Genomic DNA, 17,593 nt, shown 5'->3' on the forward strand with positions numbered 1-17,593 from the left:
GAACCAGTCCTTACTTGAAGCAATTTCATCAGAGTCTGTTTCTTCAACATCATCGTCGGAAAGGACAAGGTCAGTAGGTGTGGAGATACCACAAAGTGATTTTGGCTTCATAGTGGAGTTGCTGCGAATTTCCGGTGTCATATAACATTAAACAAGGGAACAGGCGGCCTCGATCGATCAACATTCATCTTGATGCGCCGTATGTGTTCTTTTTTGTGTGACGAAATACGGGGGCGGAAAGAAAGCAGTGGCCGGTGGTGGAGCCCAAAAGTTTAGTAGGCTCGTAACAAAACCGCTGATTGATTTTTCTGATCTCACTGGACAAGAAGGGGCCTTGTCTAAGCATGAGAAGACAAACTACCATCAAACCAGTGCACAAATAGCTGGCTAGTTCCTCGTGAGGATTGGTCGCCCAGATGTAGATGTGCGGGCAATGTTGGACAGTAAACGGGCAAAGGAAATCGAGGATAATCGGATCGCTCTGAAAGCTATCATCCAGCCAGTTCGCAGCTGTCCAGAATTTACCTCTACGTGGGCATCGCGATGACCATCCTTTGAAATCGAGCATAAATTCAGAAGGCATGATCCAGTACCCGAAGGAGAAGGATGGTAACTTCAGAATGCTACTACGATACAGGATGCGTGGTGGTGACAGTGCTCTGACCGAACATTTTCAGAACGCTGCAAATAATGCAGTGTATACTAGCAATACAATACAGAGTGAGTTGCTTCAAGATATGTCACATCTACTCAAGAAAGATATCACCCGGGATGTTATCCAGTCACCGTTCTGGGTGTTGATGGCCGATGAGACGACGGATCGGGCTAATCGAGAGCAAATGGTTATGGTTGTTCGTTATGTCTACAAAAGTGGAGATCAGTACGTGGTCCGCGAGGATCCTGTTAGCCTAATGGACGCATTGCCTACCATCAGGAGGGAAATGGACGATTCTAGTGTCTCTGATGAAGTCAGTATGTCTGGTAAGAACACTGGGGCTGTTTTGAAGAGAGAGATCCATAATATGTGCCTTGATACCGAAAACATGGTGGCCCAGTGCTATGATGGCGCAGCTGCAATGTGTAGCGAACGAGTGGACGTAGCAGCGCAAATCAAGAGTATTGCCCCATTAGCTGACTACTACCACTGTGTCATGCATGGCCTCAATTTAGCAACATCTAAGATGCTGAACGATCATACGATCAGAAACGCGCACGGAACACTGGGAGCTGTCATCAGCTTCATTACTGATGGTGCCAAACGAGAGAAAATGCTGTCCAACATGCTGAAAGCTGATGGACGGTCTAAAGGGAAACTGGGGAAGGTTTGTACAACACGATTTATTGAACGCCGTACTGCAGTACTACGATTTTGGGAGTACCTTCCAAGTATCGTGAAAACCTTGGAAAACATGGAAAGATGGAACGACGTTCGAGCGAGTAGCAAGGCAACAACACATCTGAATTGCATGTTAAACTTTAGTTTTAATGTTGGATAGTTTGTTTTATTGTACATCTTCTTAGTGGAAAGTCTAGAGAAAGGAGATTTATTAATTATTAATCATTTTGGATAGTTGTTTTATTGTAAATTTTGTAAGTAGAAAATTATGTAACCCTTCTTTACTTCATCTGGATTTCTGGGACACTATATTTTTTACTTGTATCACCGTTTTATCTGGCTGTCCGGAACACTATAGGGTAGGTGAAGGGAATATGGACCCTGAGAGTAAAACGGACCCCTTTCATGTTTCTAATCTGTACACCATAGGGTCGTGCTTTTTACGTGACCCGTCATACGGGATACAAAACGTCACTACCAAACCATCCCATTCTTACAAACGAACCTCAGGTCAAGCGAGCCAAAAAAAGTACATACGCTCACCGACCTGCAGAGACAAAACGCCCAACCCCCCACTGAAATATTAAAAAACTACAAAAGGACGACCAGCACCCAGCGGAACAAAACACCCTTCCCCAGCACACCACCGTCCAAAAAAGGCAGCCCTAGATAAACGGCGAAAATCGCCTTCGACCTGAAGGCGAATGTCAGACTTCACCGCCTCCAGGACTGCCTGCCAACTGGCAAATTTCCCCCTAAAAACAACATCACATCTATTCCTCCAAATAAGTTTTTTTACAACAGAAGAAACATAAATAATACGCTGCGACACAGCAACGGAACGAACTGGAGGATCTGATCCATATAAAACAAAACCCTGTCCTACCGACCAGGGACGGTCTCCCGTTAAACGGTCGGTCCAGGACTGAAACCACTCCCTCAAGTTCAAAACAAAGGGGCAATGCCAAAAAACATGGGCAGTACTCTCTAAGCTGTCACAGCCGGTCCTCGGGCACAGTCCATCACCCAATCGCCAGTGATACCTTTTCAGATTGGTCACCAAGGCACCGTGTGCAATTCTCCATGCAAGATCACGGAGCCTGCAACCATTCAGCCTTGAATGCACCGAACGCCATACTTCGACAGGATGACGTCCCTGTACAAAAATTGCATTCAAGGCCCTATCCCGCAAGGAACTGAGAACGAGGGCCGGCCGTGACAGGTCAACAGGGGGCAACTCAATAAGAGCGGAGCAAATGACACGCACCACTCTGCTTGGTGTGCTACTATGCGGTTCTCTGTTGCTAAACAGCGCCGGAACCCATCGACGCAAGTGCAACCCGCCCCAAAAACGTACAAAATATGAACAAGGCAACCCTGGGTCAGTTACCGCTACAAACAATTGCTTAAATAACAAACAAGTCCCCCCTTCTCCAGTTTTTGGTACAATATCGCCCTCTTGACCAGCTCTGTACCACCAGACCATATGAATGAAAAAATCGCCCTCTCCAACCGCACCAGGACGCGACGCGGAATTGGGTACACCGCGCCCGGGTACCGCAAGATGGGCGAAACGGAACGATTAATAACGGTGACTTTCCCCAAGATCGAAAGCCAGCGGGTGCCACAGGGTTTCGAGTCTGCTCTCAAATACCTCAGCCCTCTCGCTCCAGGTGACATCACAAGGTGCATCGTAGCCGAACCATATACCATTAATTTTGATATTCTGATCCGACCACGACGCACCGAATGGTAAGTCTCTGTATCGCCAGCTACCAAGACGAAGGCCCTTTGTCTTTTCTGGATTCAACTTCGCCCCGGTAGCTCTCTCAAAAATAGATAAATCCTGCGAGAGTGCGCGAAAGGTGCCCAGACTCGAAACAACACATGTCACGTCATCTGCATATTGAGCGCATTTCACTTTGGCACCCCCTGGCACAACGAATGGAACAAGTCTGGAGTCCCTTTCCAAAAGACGAGAGAGGGACTCGCTAAACAAAACATAAAGTAATGGAGACAGGGCACCCCTGGCGCACCCCCTCTCTACGTTAAAAACCTCCGAACAAAACCCATTTACGATAACAGAACTGAAACTTTCTTGATACAAAACAGAAATCCATTTACGAAAATTTGGGTGCAACTGAAACGTCTCCAATACATTCATTAAAAAACCGCGATCCACCATGTTAAAGGCCTTCTGCTGGTCCAGAGACACCAATGCACATGGCAGATCACGCTCAATAACAAAGTCGGTCAAGTCGCGCATCAACCACAAGTTCTGCTGGATGCAATGACCCTTCACTGCACAAGTCTGGAGATCACCCACAAGATGCGGCATAGCCAGTGCAAGGCGGTTGCACAAAGCCTTAGCCAGCAACTTGTAGTCCACATTTAACAAGGTGATCGGACGCTTGTTACGGGGATCCAAGGGGTCCCCAGACTTGGGCAGCAAAGTAATCATGCGTAGACGTTGACTTTGGTTTAACAGTCCGTTTTGGAAGGCGTCCTCGAAGACGGCTCTGATGTCGGGTCCTATTATTGCCCAGAAGGTTCGGTAGAACTCCCTCGGAAGCCCGTCCGAACCCGGGGACTTGCCATTCTTCATCTTCGAAAGCGCCTTCCAAAGCTCAACAGTGGTTATTTCGCCCCCCAAAATATCCTTGACATCGTGGGGAACGGTTTTTGAGATTCCCCTCAATAAATCAGCCTGTGCCGACAAGTCGACATTGCCACGCGTTAAACAAACTCGAATAATACTCTTTATATACGCGGACAATGCCGTGAGGGTCACTAACCACGGTCCCATCAGTAGCGCGCACTGACGGGATGCGTCTGTCACCTGCCGATGAGCTAACGGACTGGTAAAACCTCAGTGAAGGGCGCTCCTCGGCTTCCACCGCTTCGACACGGGCCCTGACGCGGGCACCGTGGTACTTTTCATCGAGATAAGTCTGCAAAGCGATGACAGCCAAAGGGTCGCTAAACTTCACCTCCGCGCACAGCTTCGAGAATTTTTCTCTTCGACGCCGTGCGCGGGTCACGCAATACTGAATTACGTAGCGTTTGATGCGCAACTTGACATCATCCCACCATTGGGATTAGAAGCAAAGGCCGGCTTCAATGTTTGCCATCCCCTGTACCTGGTCTCGAAACCCTGGCGGAACTCTGCCTCGCCAAGAATCCGACAGTTAAGCTTCCATAGGCCCCGCCCGATGGGGGAAATGGAAGGCAAAACAAAACGTGCTACTACAGTGTCATGGTCAGAGAGCGGACAGCTGAGCGTCTCGCAACCCGAAAATGTAAAACTTACGGGCGCATACACTCGATCTATCCTGGAGGCATCTACTCCGTTAGGCCTCACCCACGTATACACCGTACTACACGGGTGCATATGCCTCCAGACATCGGCTAAAAGGTGTGCCGAAGTGAATCTGTCCAATTCTGTGATCCCAGCGTCGGGACTAGCAGACACAGAAGCCACGAGTCTGTCAAGACCCGAGTCTGGGACACAGTTAAAGTCTCCGACCATGACACATGGTGCACTACCAGGAACAAAGGAAGGCAGCGTGTTAAAAAATTCTTGTCTAGCAGAAGGCCGATTGGGAGCATACACATTGCAGAGGGAGATGTTACCCTGTGGATACTTGAAAAGAATGCAAACCAATCGGCCCTCGTGATCCGTCTCCACCCTAGTGACACAACCCGCCTGACGAGGTGACAGAAGGATGACAGTGCCACAGGATGAAGACGAACCAAACGAAGCATGCAGCCCACCACCCCACTCATAAGCCCATAATGGGACATCTTCTTCCAAAAAATGTGTTCCTTGCAGGCAAACGCAGTCGACCTCCATTGAAATACAATATTGGAAAATGCGACTGCGCTTGCGATGATCCCTCATGCCATTCACGTTCAAAGTGGCAACTGAAAATGTATGGGCCATGAGAGGGCAATGGGGCAAAACTACGCCGACGACGATTCTGTAAGCTTCAAGTGCGCTCTAGACGACATATCGTCGTCCGAATCGTCACTTGAGGCCGACCTTTTTAGAGAGGGTTCCCCCATCTCGTCGTACCAGCTCGTCCCAGTGGCACGTTTTGGCTCGACGATCACCGAGCCCCCGGAGTCGCTGTCAGACAGAGCCTCCGGAGACCCGATGACCACAGAGTCCCCGGAGTCGCCGTTGGACAGAGTCTCCGGATCTGGCGATACCGGCGGCGGACTGGGGACGGAACTGGACGAGTTGATAGGGGAAGCTGGTGGAGACTTTCTCGGTGCGGGCACGGGGTTGGGGTCTGCAACTACGGGGGAAGGGTGAACTAGGTGCATCCGGTTCCCCCTCTTTGCGTGGAGCTTCCTCCGAGGCAGTAGGTGCGCCAGAACTTGGCGCCTTTGATTGACCCCCACTCTTTGTCATAAAGACATAAGAGGAGGGGACAAGCGCGAAAAACATGCCCCTCCTTCCCACAGAGTGAGCACACAACTTCGCTTGGGCAAGCAGAGGTATCATGCCCAAGACGAAGGCAGCGCCCACACTTTTTGTTTGGGCAGCCCTTGGCTTCGTGCCCGGTCTCCCCACACCTGAAGCAGGAACGAGGCTGACCGGGGTAACGCACGTGAGCTTTATGCCCGGCAATAAAAAGGGAGGGAATGTCCTGCTTGAGGTCGATCCGAACCTGTCGGTGCCCGTTCAACACCCCAGGGGCATGTGCGTTGGAGCACATTTTGATGGCCTTGACAGCCCCAAACCGACCTAAAACAGTTGCGACAAGTTCCTGACGCACCTCTAGTCCTACGTGGATGACAGTTACCCATACGGAACGCTCGTATGGAGTAACTGTCAAACCTTCAACCCCACTCAGCAACGTGACACCCTTCTGCCGGGTCAGTCACTTGTAAAACGTACATCATAAGTATTACGACCCTGGAGAGCTTGCAACGCATCAACCTCTCCAGGCACAACAACACCCTTAACTCTTTAAAATACTAAAAACTTGCACCGGTGGAACAGCTTGTTCACCGGTGAAGGTTAACTTAACAATTTTGGAATCACGGCGGGATGCCATGATACCGAAGGTTGCTGGGCCACAGAGGAGTAACAAAACAAACTAAAGATAGGTTGGATAAAATACAATATACGATGACTATATACGATAACGATATACCATATGGCGCACACCCGCCTGGCGGGAAGTATAGCACAGTACAGTGAAAAACGTTATCAGATCGAGAGCGAGAGCGAAAAAAACACGTCTGCGCTCCACGAAAGCCAACTACCAACTAGGGTCGTTGTTTTATTTGCATACTACCACTGCTGCTTGCATTCTTAGAAAGTCACAACATAACGAAGCCAAAATTTTACTGAAAAGTCCGTTGTTTAGATGCTTCAACGATTGAATAAAGTTGGAGGTAAGAAATGTTCACCCTATTCTTTGCGCACAATGTAATATTGGAAAGTTTAGAAAAACAAGATGTATGCCCGGAGAAAGTAAATTTCCGGTGACTATAGTATTGGGAGTAAAGGCCATATTGTTTGGACATCTGTTATCGATCAAACTGTTCGTGGTGAACTGTGATGAACAATTATATGTGTGTAACTCAGGTGATATGCAGGTAATATGGACCCGGTCTCCACAGGCCAGTTAGTTTGTATCGCAGAACTGGTGTCAGTACTTAATGTGTCAGGCCTGAGTGTAGGCATGGATGGATTATGATATTAAATTGGTCATAGTATTAGTCATTCTGTCATTAAGATTAAATTTTTATTCGTTAGTTTTGAATATCGTGTTTTTGTCAATATTTGAGGAATTTGCATTGGACAGGCACAATTCAGGCCAGGCTTCCAGGAAGTCATCTGGGCAGGGCAAACACAGTGCATATGATTTCATACCACCTTTTTCTTGGGGGGGGGGGGTCAGGCTAACTGCCCTTACCAAAAGCCCAGATGAAGGCATACTGGACAGTTAAATTACTAGTCCTGTATTGGGTAAGGCACTAAAGGTTGATTCAGCTGGCACATTAGTCCTATATTTGGTGCAAACTTCAAAATCAGAAGCAGTATTTCTTATTGTGTACAGCTATCCCATGTCTCTAAACAGTAGTGTGGTGTCAAAGTACAGCTACAGACCCCGTTGTGTGCTTTTCTCCCTTTTCGTCTTTAACATGAACAGTACAGTGTAGTTTATGTTCATTCCTTGCAGAATGCCTTCGAAGTATGTCAGGAAGACGGAGCGTGCATCTTGGTCTGAGGAGAATATGCGCCAAGCAGTGGTTAAGGTGCGTCAAGGCATGGGTGTGAAGAGAGCTGGGAGGTACTGGCTCGAAGGTTTTCTTTCTCGCCATCCAAAATTATCGGTACGTAAAGCAGAGGGCCTATCCCGTGCTAGGGCTATAGGCATGAACAGAACCCAAGTCATGGGATTTTTCAAGTCCCTGGAAAATGTCCTCCAAAGGGAAGGGTTCTTTAGGCCCCAGAGAGGATTTACAATGTCGATGAAACTGGTCTTTCTCTGACAAATAGGCCTGGTGAAGTCATTGCAAGGAAAGGGAAACGTTCTGTTGTCAACATAATTAATGCAGAGAGGGGGGAGAATGTGACAGTAGTGGCATGTTGCAGTGGTTCTGGTCAGTATGTACCACCCTATGTGATCATGAAAGGTAAAAGGAAGAAGGATGAGTATGCAGATGGTTTGCCTCCTGGATCAAAGCTGAGCTTGTCTGATTCAGGTTACATTAACACTGAATTGTTTCTGGATTGACTGAAGTTTTTTAGGGGTCATGCAGTAACAGGAAAGGTGGTGTTGATCATTGATGGCCATACATCACATGTGAAAAGTGTACAAGTGATAGATTACTGTATCCAGAATGATATTGTTCTTATTTGCCTCCCATCGCACACTACAAAATACCTTCAGCCACTGGACAGGTCAGTGTTCAAGCCATTGAAAGTGCATTATGATTATGCTACAAACAATTGGACGAAGCGCACACCTGGGGCTTCCATTACCAAGTATAGATTTGGAGCTTTATTCAACCAGGCATGGGGTTAAAGTTCAACTGTTGCCAATGCAGTGAAGGGATTTGAGGCTTGTGGGATTTATCCTTATAATCCACAAGGGATACCTGACGAGGCATTTTCACCTTCAGAATCCTCAGAGAGAGCTGTAGAACTTGCTGGGAAAGAAAGTGCATCTGCATCTGCTGAATCATCTTTGAAGGAAACAGAGAGCAACCTCCCTCAAGATGGAAGCAGCGCATTGAATTCCTACTTCGAAAATATCTTGCCTCCACCAGTGTATGAACGAGCGACTAAGAGCAGGAAGAAACAGAAGACAGGGGAACTGACAACAACGTCATATTTGGAAGAGCTCCGTCAACATGGAGCAGAATCAGAGAGGCAGGGGGGGGGGGGATCACACAACAAATGCATCATTTAGTGGAGGAAAAAGAAAGAGCAAAGCAAAATAACCAAAACAAAATCCAACTGGTTCTGGTGATGACCCATCAAACTATTGTGGAATTTGACATGGCTTTTTCTATGATGACAAAGAGAATGCAATGTGGGTACAGTGCTGTAAATGCAAAACACTGGTTCCACGAAGATGTGTGGATGGGGAAGGGATGAACGTTTTATGTGTGATGACTGTGCCTAAATTTCTATGTTCCTCAGAGATTTTGTAAAGGTTGAGAATCTTGTGATTTCGTTTTTTTTTTTTTTTTTTTTTCTACTTTCAAGTAGATGAAAATCATATGCATAGGCTATGATGTACCCTTTTATTACCTGCATGTTGACATTTTAATAAAGTGAAGCACATACCTTGAAAAATAACTAAAGAGCCATTATTTAGGCAAGATTTTCAGCATTTAGAGTTGAGAAAACTATGGGGTCCATATTACCTGCACATGCAGGACCCAGTTGACCTTTGACCCTTGCCAAAATTGTCAAATTGGCTCGGATATTCTATCCATACCCATGGTTTGATACGCTCTGTTTTCATGTATCTTGTCCCAAGAGAAGATTGATCTAGAGTTCATATGCATAATTTTATGAGCTAAAAGGGACCTAAGGGGTCCATATTCCCTTCAGTTCTGGCTGTACGGAACACTATATTTGTTACTTATATCACCGCTTTATCTGGCTGTCGGGGACACAATATTTGTTTTATATGGATATTCTGTAACAAACTTGCTGGAACACCATTTCCTTTTATATTGTAATTTGATGAACGCCATGCTGGAACACTATTTCCTTTTATATTATTTGACCATTGGAGGACTCCATACCTGTATATACTGATGTCGTGGAATATCAGATGACACCCTAGATGACACCAGCGGGCCAGCCAGCCAACCAGAATCCGAATTTAAATTAAATGTATTGTAATAACATTAACTATTGGGGTGCGCACCTGACAACTGTAAGTCATTTTATCTAATTCTTATTCTGGGCCCTGATCAGCTGTATATTGTTTGTTATTCGTAATTATAATTGAATATAATCCAATCCAGTTGAGTTTTCTATTTTTTACGTGTCTTGCTCTGTGTTTGATCAAGAACAAACATTTATTTTCAGTGGCAAACACCCTTACATACATAAATTTGGAAATGTATTACTCTTTAACTACTTCTTGTAGTAATAATTACACCAAATTCCCTTTTTTATGAAATAAATAAATTTCAACCAATATAATACATAATTTATTACTACTGGATAACTTTGTCCCATAATATATATCATCTTTTATCCCCATCATCTCCTTATATAGGTCCAGATGCTGTCTTTGGTAGGTGGGACTAGCTTGGATAGCAGTGTCAGAAAGATTGTGTCATTCCTAATTGGCCACAAAATTCAACTGGTTAGGCATCTAGGCATCTTCGTCATCAAGGGAAAGACATTTTTGGATACGACAAGGCCACGACCTTGTGTATGATAGTCAGTGACAGACGTCTGCCATTACTCAGAGCTTCATAGAAAAGGGAGATGCCCTACTGCAACAAACGTGGAGCTGTAAAGGAATTTCATTTGGGCTCCACATAGAATCAAGGCAATCTATCACACGTGAGAATATCAGACAAGACGGTGACAAACTTCGTAACTAAAATGTTGCATTATCTGTTGCCAACCTTACCCGAATGGGAAGACCTTATTCAATGACACGCTGCCCTTTCAGCATCCGCCCAAATCACAGGGATACATGGAGGCTTACAAAAAGATCTTCAGAGAGCGACTTGTCGCGATTCCGATATCGGATTGATGTTCTCCTGGAAAAGATATACTCTTCAGTCATATCGCAGCAGAGAAAACTTTCATACAAGTTGCTGTATAGTGTAGGTGGCTATGACTTGACATCGTTCCTTAGGGGCCACTCTTAACGCTGTTTCTAACAGACACTCTACAGACTGAATTTTTACAACTACGATTATTATTCTCGTGGAAAAGGGTTACTATGATATTACTGTAAACAATTCAGTAGTGCTTTCCAAGAAGCTCCTGTTGAGTTTTTTAAAGAAATTTGCTCTAACCACAGCTCCGTGGAAGGTCACTTTTACAGAATTTCTGAAGAATCTGAATGGTTACCATCTAACTTCATTAGCAAGGCTGCTTGGTAGTGGCCTCAAGCCTGCAATGGCAATGTAAATGTGCCCCTTGTCACATCTCATGGTGTGCTTATATCAAGAGACAATTAGTTTTGTATGGGACAAAGGAGAAAATATTTCCAAGGTGGATTAAAATTTTAAAAATGCTCAAGATGGGTTTGCAAATGTAACAAGGCTTCAAAACCGTGTTCTCTATTTTGTACGAACAACAACTATCACAATGTGTGACTTGGAGAAAACACTACCAGTCAATCAAATATAGTAAAAACATCTTATTAAAAAGTATTCATGCTCTGGTTATGCAGATGAAACATCACGTGAATCAGATCAAAGTTCTGTGGTCGATCCTGGAGATGTTATCCTTGATGGTTACAGCACTAATGATCGTTTTTATTCGCCTCTTGCTTTAGAGATCCCGTTTGTGGATGAAACCAACATTTAATTTATTGTTTTCATTCTTCAGTCCAACCAGGGAGACAACTGTGATGATGGCTATCAAACAATGCCCTTGGATTGCAACACGCAAGAACCAACGAGAGTTTGAACAACGTGATTTGGAAGCTTTGTCCAAAAGAAAAAGATGGGGAGCAGCTGATGTTTTGCTCTAAGATATGTAAGATACATATAAGATACATTTTATATATACTTTAGATAGCTGAAAAGTATGATGAACCAAAATTCGCACTTCTAGGTCTTGCTGAGGCATAACTCTCCTCCATGTTCTATTAACAGACTTTAAGTTCCTATATGTACTTCTAGGACTACACGCTCCTGCATGGTGTACTTGCTCCTCTGAGGAAAGATGAGATACTAGCCTGAATTGGTCTCAGTCTGACAAAGGCTTGGGTGCAAGAACAATTGACAGATGTGCTCCATTTACTTCTCAGAAACTCTAACCAGTTGATTAATCAGTTGATTACAGAGAATTCAAGAGTCCTGAATAGTTCAAAGGCAAAATATGTTACAGCATCTGAGGAGTACACTAGCAGTGTGGGAAGGAAATGGAAATTTTATGTTGAAAAAAAGTACAAGTATTATTAAAAGCAAACATTTTACTGGTCCAGGGTACCTAACCATCCAAAAGACAATTAAGTGTTATTCTTTTATGTAATAAATTTGCTTTAGTTCCAGGAGGGCGATATATATTCCATTCCATATGATCATTATTATTGCGAACGACGATGGCTTTTTAACTGTGAATAAATTTGCTTAAGTTCCAGGAGGGCGATATATGTTCCATTCCATATCATCATTATTATTGCGAACGACGATGGCTTTTTAACTGTGAAGAACGTTCTGTAAAGTGCTCTCAATTTAACGCTTTCTCTCCACTTCTTCCCCATTGAGCAAGTGTTTTATCACCACCAACCATGTATATCAACTATATTCTAACTTTTTCTTTGTGAAGTTGTGCCGTTATGGTGAGAGGTAGGCCCAAAGGAATCAAAATAAGCCCAAAATAACTATAACTAGGCCTACAGTGCTAAGTCAGCGCAGACAACGTGGTTCGAGCTCTGAATCAGAGACGCCGCCCAGCTGGAAAGCTGATTTCGAAAAAGGCATCGGTATGTTGGAAATGGTTTAATTTGCTGCGAGCTCATAAACTACACAGAGTATACATATACAACAAGGCCGTGTATAACTTCTGTAGTACTTAATGAGGCTATGCAAGCTTTGTAATTTGACGTTTGGTCTAGGCCTATAGACCAAATGATTATATGATGACCTATCATAGTTCTTAGCAAGGGCCTAGCCTAGTACAACAAGGAATTTGTCTGTTGTTTTCTTATTAATGTTTACATATACTTTCATAAGGGATTCACATTTCATTTTGATGAAACATTTCATAACCTCAGAACGAAGTATAGAACTAGCTTCCTGAGAAAGAAAGGCACAAACAGTATTCCACATAAATAACAGATGCCGATAACTTTCCATTTTTTCATTAATATACTTTTCAGCTTTACATCTTGTAAGCAAATAATATTTTGAATTTGTACGGTTGTCCTTACAATTTCTTCCATATGTTTGAAAAAGTAAATACTTTCATTGACTTGGAATAAGCCAGCTTATTCTGTTTTTTAATCCACTCATTTAAATTAGCCAGAAATGTTGACATATTGAGCAGCAACTTCCTTGCGCATCTTATTGTATTTTGTTATTAATTTATATGGTACCAATGCATGTTACTCTGTCTGAGTCCTTGCTTCATGGATCACGTCTAAGGTTGTTGCTGGCATGTCACTTTTCAACTGGAGTTGCTAATTGGGAGGAAAACACCTTTTCCAGGGCATGCTGTCAAAGAAATATTTCTTCTTCGGCTTCCCTTTGAATATTGACCTCATTTAGAAGTTTCTGTCATCTTCTTAATGTTTTATTCATTGATCTATACTTGTGGAATTCATGCCACATCTAACCCCACACTTTATCAGAAAATGTCGTCCCTCTTAGTTATCGACCACAGTTGTTCTACAGTTTCTGCACCAAACTTGCAACATTTTGCATCTTTCACATCAAGCTTCACTCTTCTTGATAAATATATGACACTTGATGTTAGCGGGGTCTTTAATTTCAATAAGTCGTCTTCAAATATGTTGTTGATGGCAGTTCCCAAAAAAGCCACCGCAAGCATCAACCTTCCTAAGGCTTTTTGCAGGATACGCATTCGTGTAAATGAAAGAGAAGAGTTACGACAGTGTTCGAGGAACAGGCTAAAAGAATAGTCCTACAGCTTTTTTCAACATTGAATGAGAATTCATATTTACGAGTATGCATTTCTTAGTCTTTGGGTCTAAGGATCAACCCCTTCCATAATTCCACACCCCAGTGCTCAGTGCAATTTGTGACTTTGGATGTTTCTTTAATCAAATCATATGCTTCCTGATCATAAAGTTGTACAGAACAGTAATAAATTTCATATAAATGTACTTTTTTTGGCTCACTTGACCTGAGGTTCGTTTGTAAGAATGGGATGGTTTGGTAGTGCCGTTTGGCCGTGACGTTTTGTATCCCGTATGACGGGTCACGTAAAAAGCACATTTCATATATATAACTATATAAATAGTATAGGTGGTGCTATGAGTTACCCTCCTTATGATTGCACAACCCAGTGCACTTTGCATATGACGCATAGTAGCAACAGTTGTAGTGAACAATGATTCACTTACAATTGAGCTGCTAATTTCATAGTAGAATCAATTAAATTCCATTTCTGCGGTGAGCAATACAATGAATGATACAAAATACAAACAACAATTATAATATGCAACAGCTGTATGCAGTCTATACAAAACATGCACGAACTAGCTTCATCAGCGCAACCAAGTGGAACTACAACTCCTGCCTCTCCTACTGAACACTAATGAACGAAGGAAGATGTATGCGATGTGACCCACATACCGGTAAATAAAAAATACAACCATTGGCCTCTATGCAATACTGTTGTGTTCCTATGATGGGTCTTAAAATCCATGCAGGCTCTAAGCCCAAGGCCCTTGAAAAAATGGATTTTCTAAGTAGTTATGTGCAGGCCCCTCTCCTGACTATGTTGGCTCCTTCAAAATGTTCATGTCTAGGTAGATTCCAATGCAAACCATATGCATTGGCTTGAACTGCAATTGTGCAACAATATCCATCTACTGTATTTATGTCCCTTACGGTACTACAATGAACTCACTGCATTGACCCACAGTGGCCCCAGTTATTCGTCACTGCATTGAGCCCAAAAGTTAAGATTTCCTTCTGTTTTATTCAATAACTTTGTGGGCGAGTGCCCATTTGGGGGGCTTGAGGATATTGTGCCAATTATATGTCCGTACATGTTGGTTTATATGTTGCTGAAGTACTTTATGCGGAGTGCCTGGAAGCACAATAGAACACACTAGTCTCCAAGGGTATTATTTTGGACAAATACTAGTCAGTTTGGAAAGGTTTCTTGGATGAATGAGGGGCACTGCATTGTTGTGCAACTTAACAAATGCTATTGCAACAGGGCACCAACCCAATAAACTTGATTATCCTAATGTTTTCAAGTTTATATATCTTTATCAATAACCCTGATGGTCCAAATGTGGACCATTGAAAAACCTTGTTTTTAGAGAATCATTATTCGAGATAGGAATACACTAGAGAGCTTCCCATAGCTTTATTTTGCACATAAGACAGCCTGCATCAATTAACAATTTTTTTTTTTTTTTGGTCTTCAAAGATTTGTTTACATTAAAAAAACCGGTCGTTTTGACCTTTTTTTTCCAAAAAATATTGGGAACAGTGAAAACTTTCAAGTCAACTGCCCCTATCTCATACAACTAGCTAAGACATACAAGGAATCAAATCAGGAGCCTCACAGGCATATGTAGAGAGATGGCTCTATATTTGGAGAAAATATGTCAAAAAATACATTTTTTCGGTCTAAATTAGGGCCAAAACACGGACCATTTTCCGGAATTATTTCTCCAGAATGTCTCACCCTACAGAGTAGATTTTTAGCTCTCCAGAAGCGCCACACTGAAACGCTGGGCTACATAGAAACAATTTAGCAATAGCGCCTCCACTTTGTGAGTAATCCCTAGCAATTCAACTCGAGCATTTTTATGGTTGGGAATTTCGGTCAGCCGCATGTATTTTACGCGTGGGCACGCTATCGGTAACTAACGCGCATTTCATAATGGCGACCCGTTACGATGCAGAAGAGGCTCTAGTTTTTCTTTTTGCGGACAATATGAGCATCCAGCCGTTCGAGGATTTCGACATCGCTGAATCTGAAGAAGATTCTGAAGATGACATCAGCAGTCTTCCTGGAGAGAGTCTGGTTGACGATCCTTCCGCCAGACCCTCTTTGTTGCTCAGAGATCCTGATATGGTAAGCCACACACTACATGTATTGTGTATACATGTACTGTGGTAGTACAATAGGCCTATATGACTCATCGTTAGGCAGGACTGTACCACTGTATTACATGTAAGTCAACTAGTTTGGGGGTTATTGATAAAGATATATAAACTTGAAAACGTTAGGATAATCAAGTTTATTGGGTTGGTGCCCTGTTGCAACTGAAAGGAAAAGAGTATTTGGTGTTTCAGTCCACCCCAATGCATGATAACAGAAAACCAGTGCTAAAGTATACAGGCTGTTCACCCCCACAGGCTATATGGACTTCCAAATTTGCATATTCATGAGCAAAAACGGAATTTTATAGAAAAGGGATGTCCAAACCACAATCAACTCAGCCCCCCTCCCCCCTTGTAATGTATAGTAAATTTGTGTGTTGTAGCTTACCTTTTTATGATTGCACCTTTTTATGGTTGCAGAATATCACTCTTGAAGAGGAAGACCTGCCCATTCCACCACCTCCCCCCGTAGCAGTTGTTGGCGCTGCTGGGGACGTACAACCAGCACCCCCCCAAGAAACGCCGGGGTCGACCACCGATGGCCCCGGTACGAGCAGCGCCCCCCCCCCCACACCACTACCGAGGCCTGCAACTCCTCCACCTGTTCTAGATGCCACTTCTCGTGCAGATTTCAAACAACGCTGTGAAGCTCGCAAGGCAGCCCTTGGGGGCTACAACAAGAAGCTCAGCCCCCAAGAGGCCCATGAGAAGTGGACCTTACTTGTGGAGGACAATGAAGACAGGAGCAACTGCTTAGGGGAATGGCTCTGGAAAGACTTCACAGAAGATGTGGTACGTTTTGAAGACTGCCTTTTTATGTGAATGTTTTTTTTTTTCTCTACAGGGTTGCCTTGACTCATGAAGATCTGAGGGCCTCACTGAAGAATCGATATGACTGGAAGATACATAAATGAATTTACCTTTCTACAGGGTTAGCTCAAATCAATAAGACGTAGTGAATGTTTATCGAATAATTTTCTTATGTTTTATTTCTAGAATTACACAGTGAATGAACCAGATGCTGTTATTTCTTTCTGCAGAAATTATTTATATACATCAAAACTTATTTTGACAAATTTCTTTCTTTTTTCCCCACTTACAGCCTTTCATCAATGAAAACGTCAACTTTGCGTTTGAGACACAAGGTCTTTCACAAGCAGCGAAGGGGCAAATTCAGAGCTAGATTTTTTGAGACTGTTTCTCACTGAACCAGTCTTGAAGAATTTAGTTGACCAGAGTAATCTTTATGCCTCCCAAGAGGGGGTCAAGACAGTTGACGGTGGTGGGAAGTATATTCCTGTCACCAGAGGATCTGTCATGGCATACATCGGGTTGACTATTGCCATGGGTCTCACAAACAAGAGCAAAATTGATGCATACTGGTCTACTAATCAGATACTAGAAACTCCATGGTTTCGTCAAGTAATGCCTCGTTGTCTCTATTATCAACAGCATCAACGTTATTTGCATGTTTCAGATAACACGATGGGAGAAAGACTGCGGAAGGAAGGTTCTCTGACAAGTTGTACAAGATCCGTCCGTTACTTGATTCCTTGATCGAGTCCTTTCAGAAGCACTACAGTCCAGGTAGGGAGTTGAGTATCGATGAGATGATGACTGGTACCAAGTGTCGTCTCAGCTTTCTTCAGTACATGAAGGACAAACCAACGAAGTGGGGCTGAAGGTGTGGACTTTGTGTGATGCCAAGGTTCACTACTGTTTGAATTTTGATCTGTACACAGGTGGCATAGGGGAAAAAGGTTTGACCTT

General features: G+C 43.6%; 1 protein-coding gene across 1 annotated transcript; it reads left to right on the forward strand.

Annotated features, from left to right (window-relative positions):
* Positions 1–3,725: 3,725 nt before the first annotated feature.
* Positions 3,726–17,483, forward strand: LOC139977835 (uncharacterized). The gene is made up of 3 exons (XM_071987521.1): positions 3,726–15,794; positions 16,244–16,615; positions 16,926–17,483. Exons 1-3 carry the CDS (start codon positions 15,600–15,602, stop codon positions 17,004–17,006), a joined length of 648 nt encoding a protein of 215 aa, XP_071843622.1. The 5' UTR covers positions 3,726–15,599; the 3' UTR covers positions 17,007–17,483.
* Positions 17,484–17,593: the final 110 nt, after the last annotated feature.

The sequence above is a fragment of the Apostichopus japonicus genome, chromosome 12, assembly GCF_037975245.1.
Source record: "Apostichopus japonicus isolate 1M-3 chromosome 12, ASM3797524v1, whole genome shotgun sequence".
Lineage (NCBI taxonomy): Eukaryota > Metazoa > Echinodermata > Holothuroidea > Aspidochirotida > Stichopodidae > Apostichopus > Apostichopus japonicus.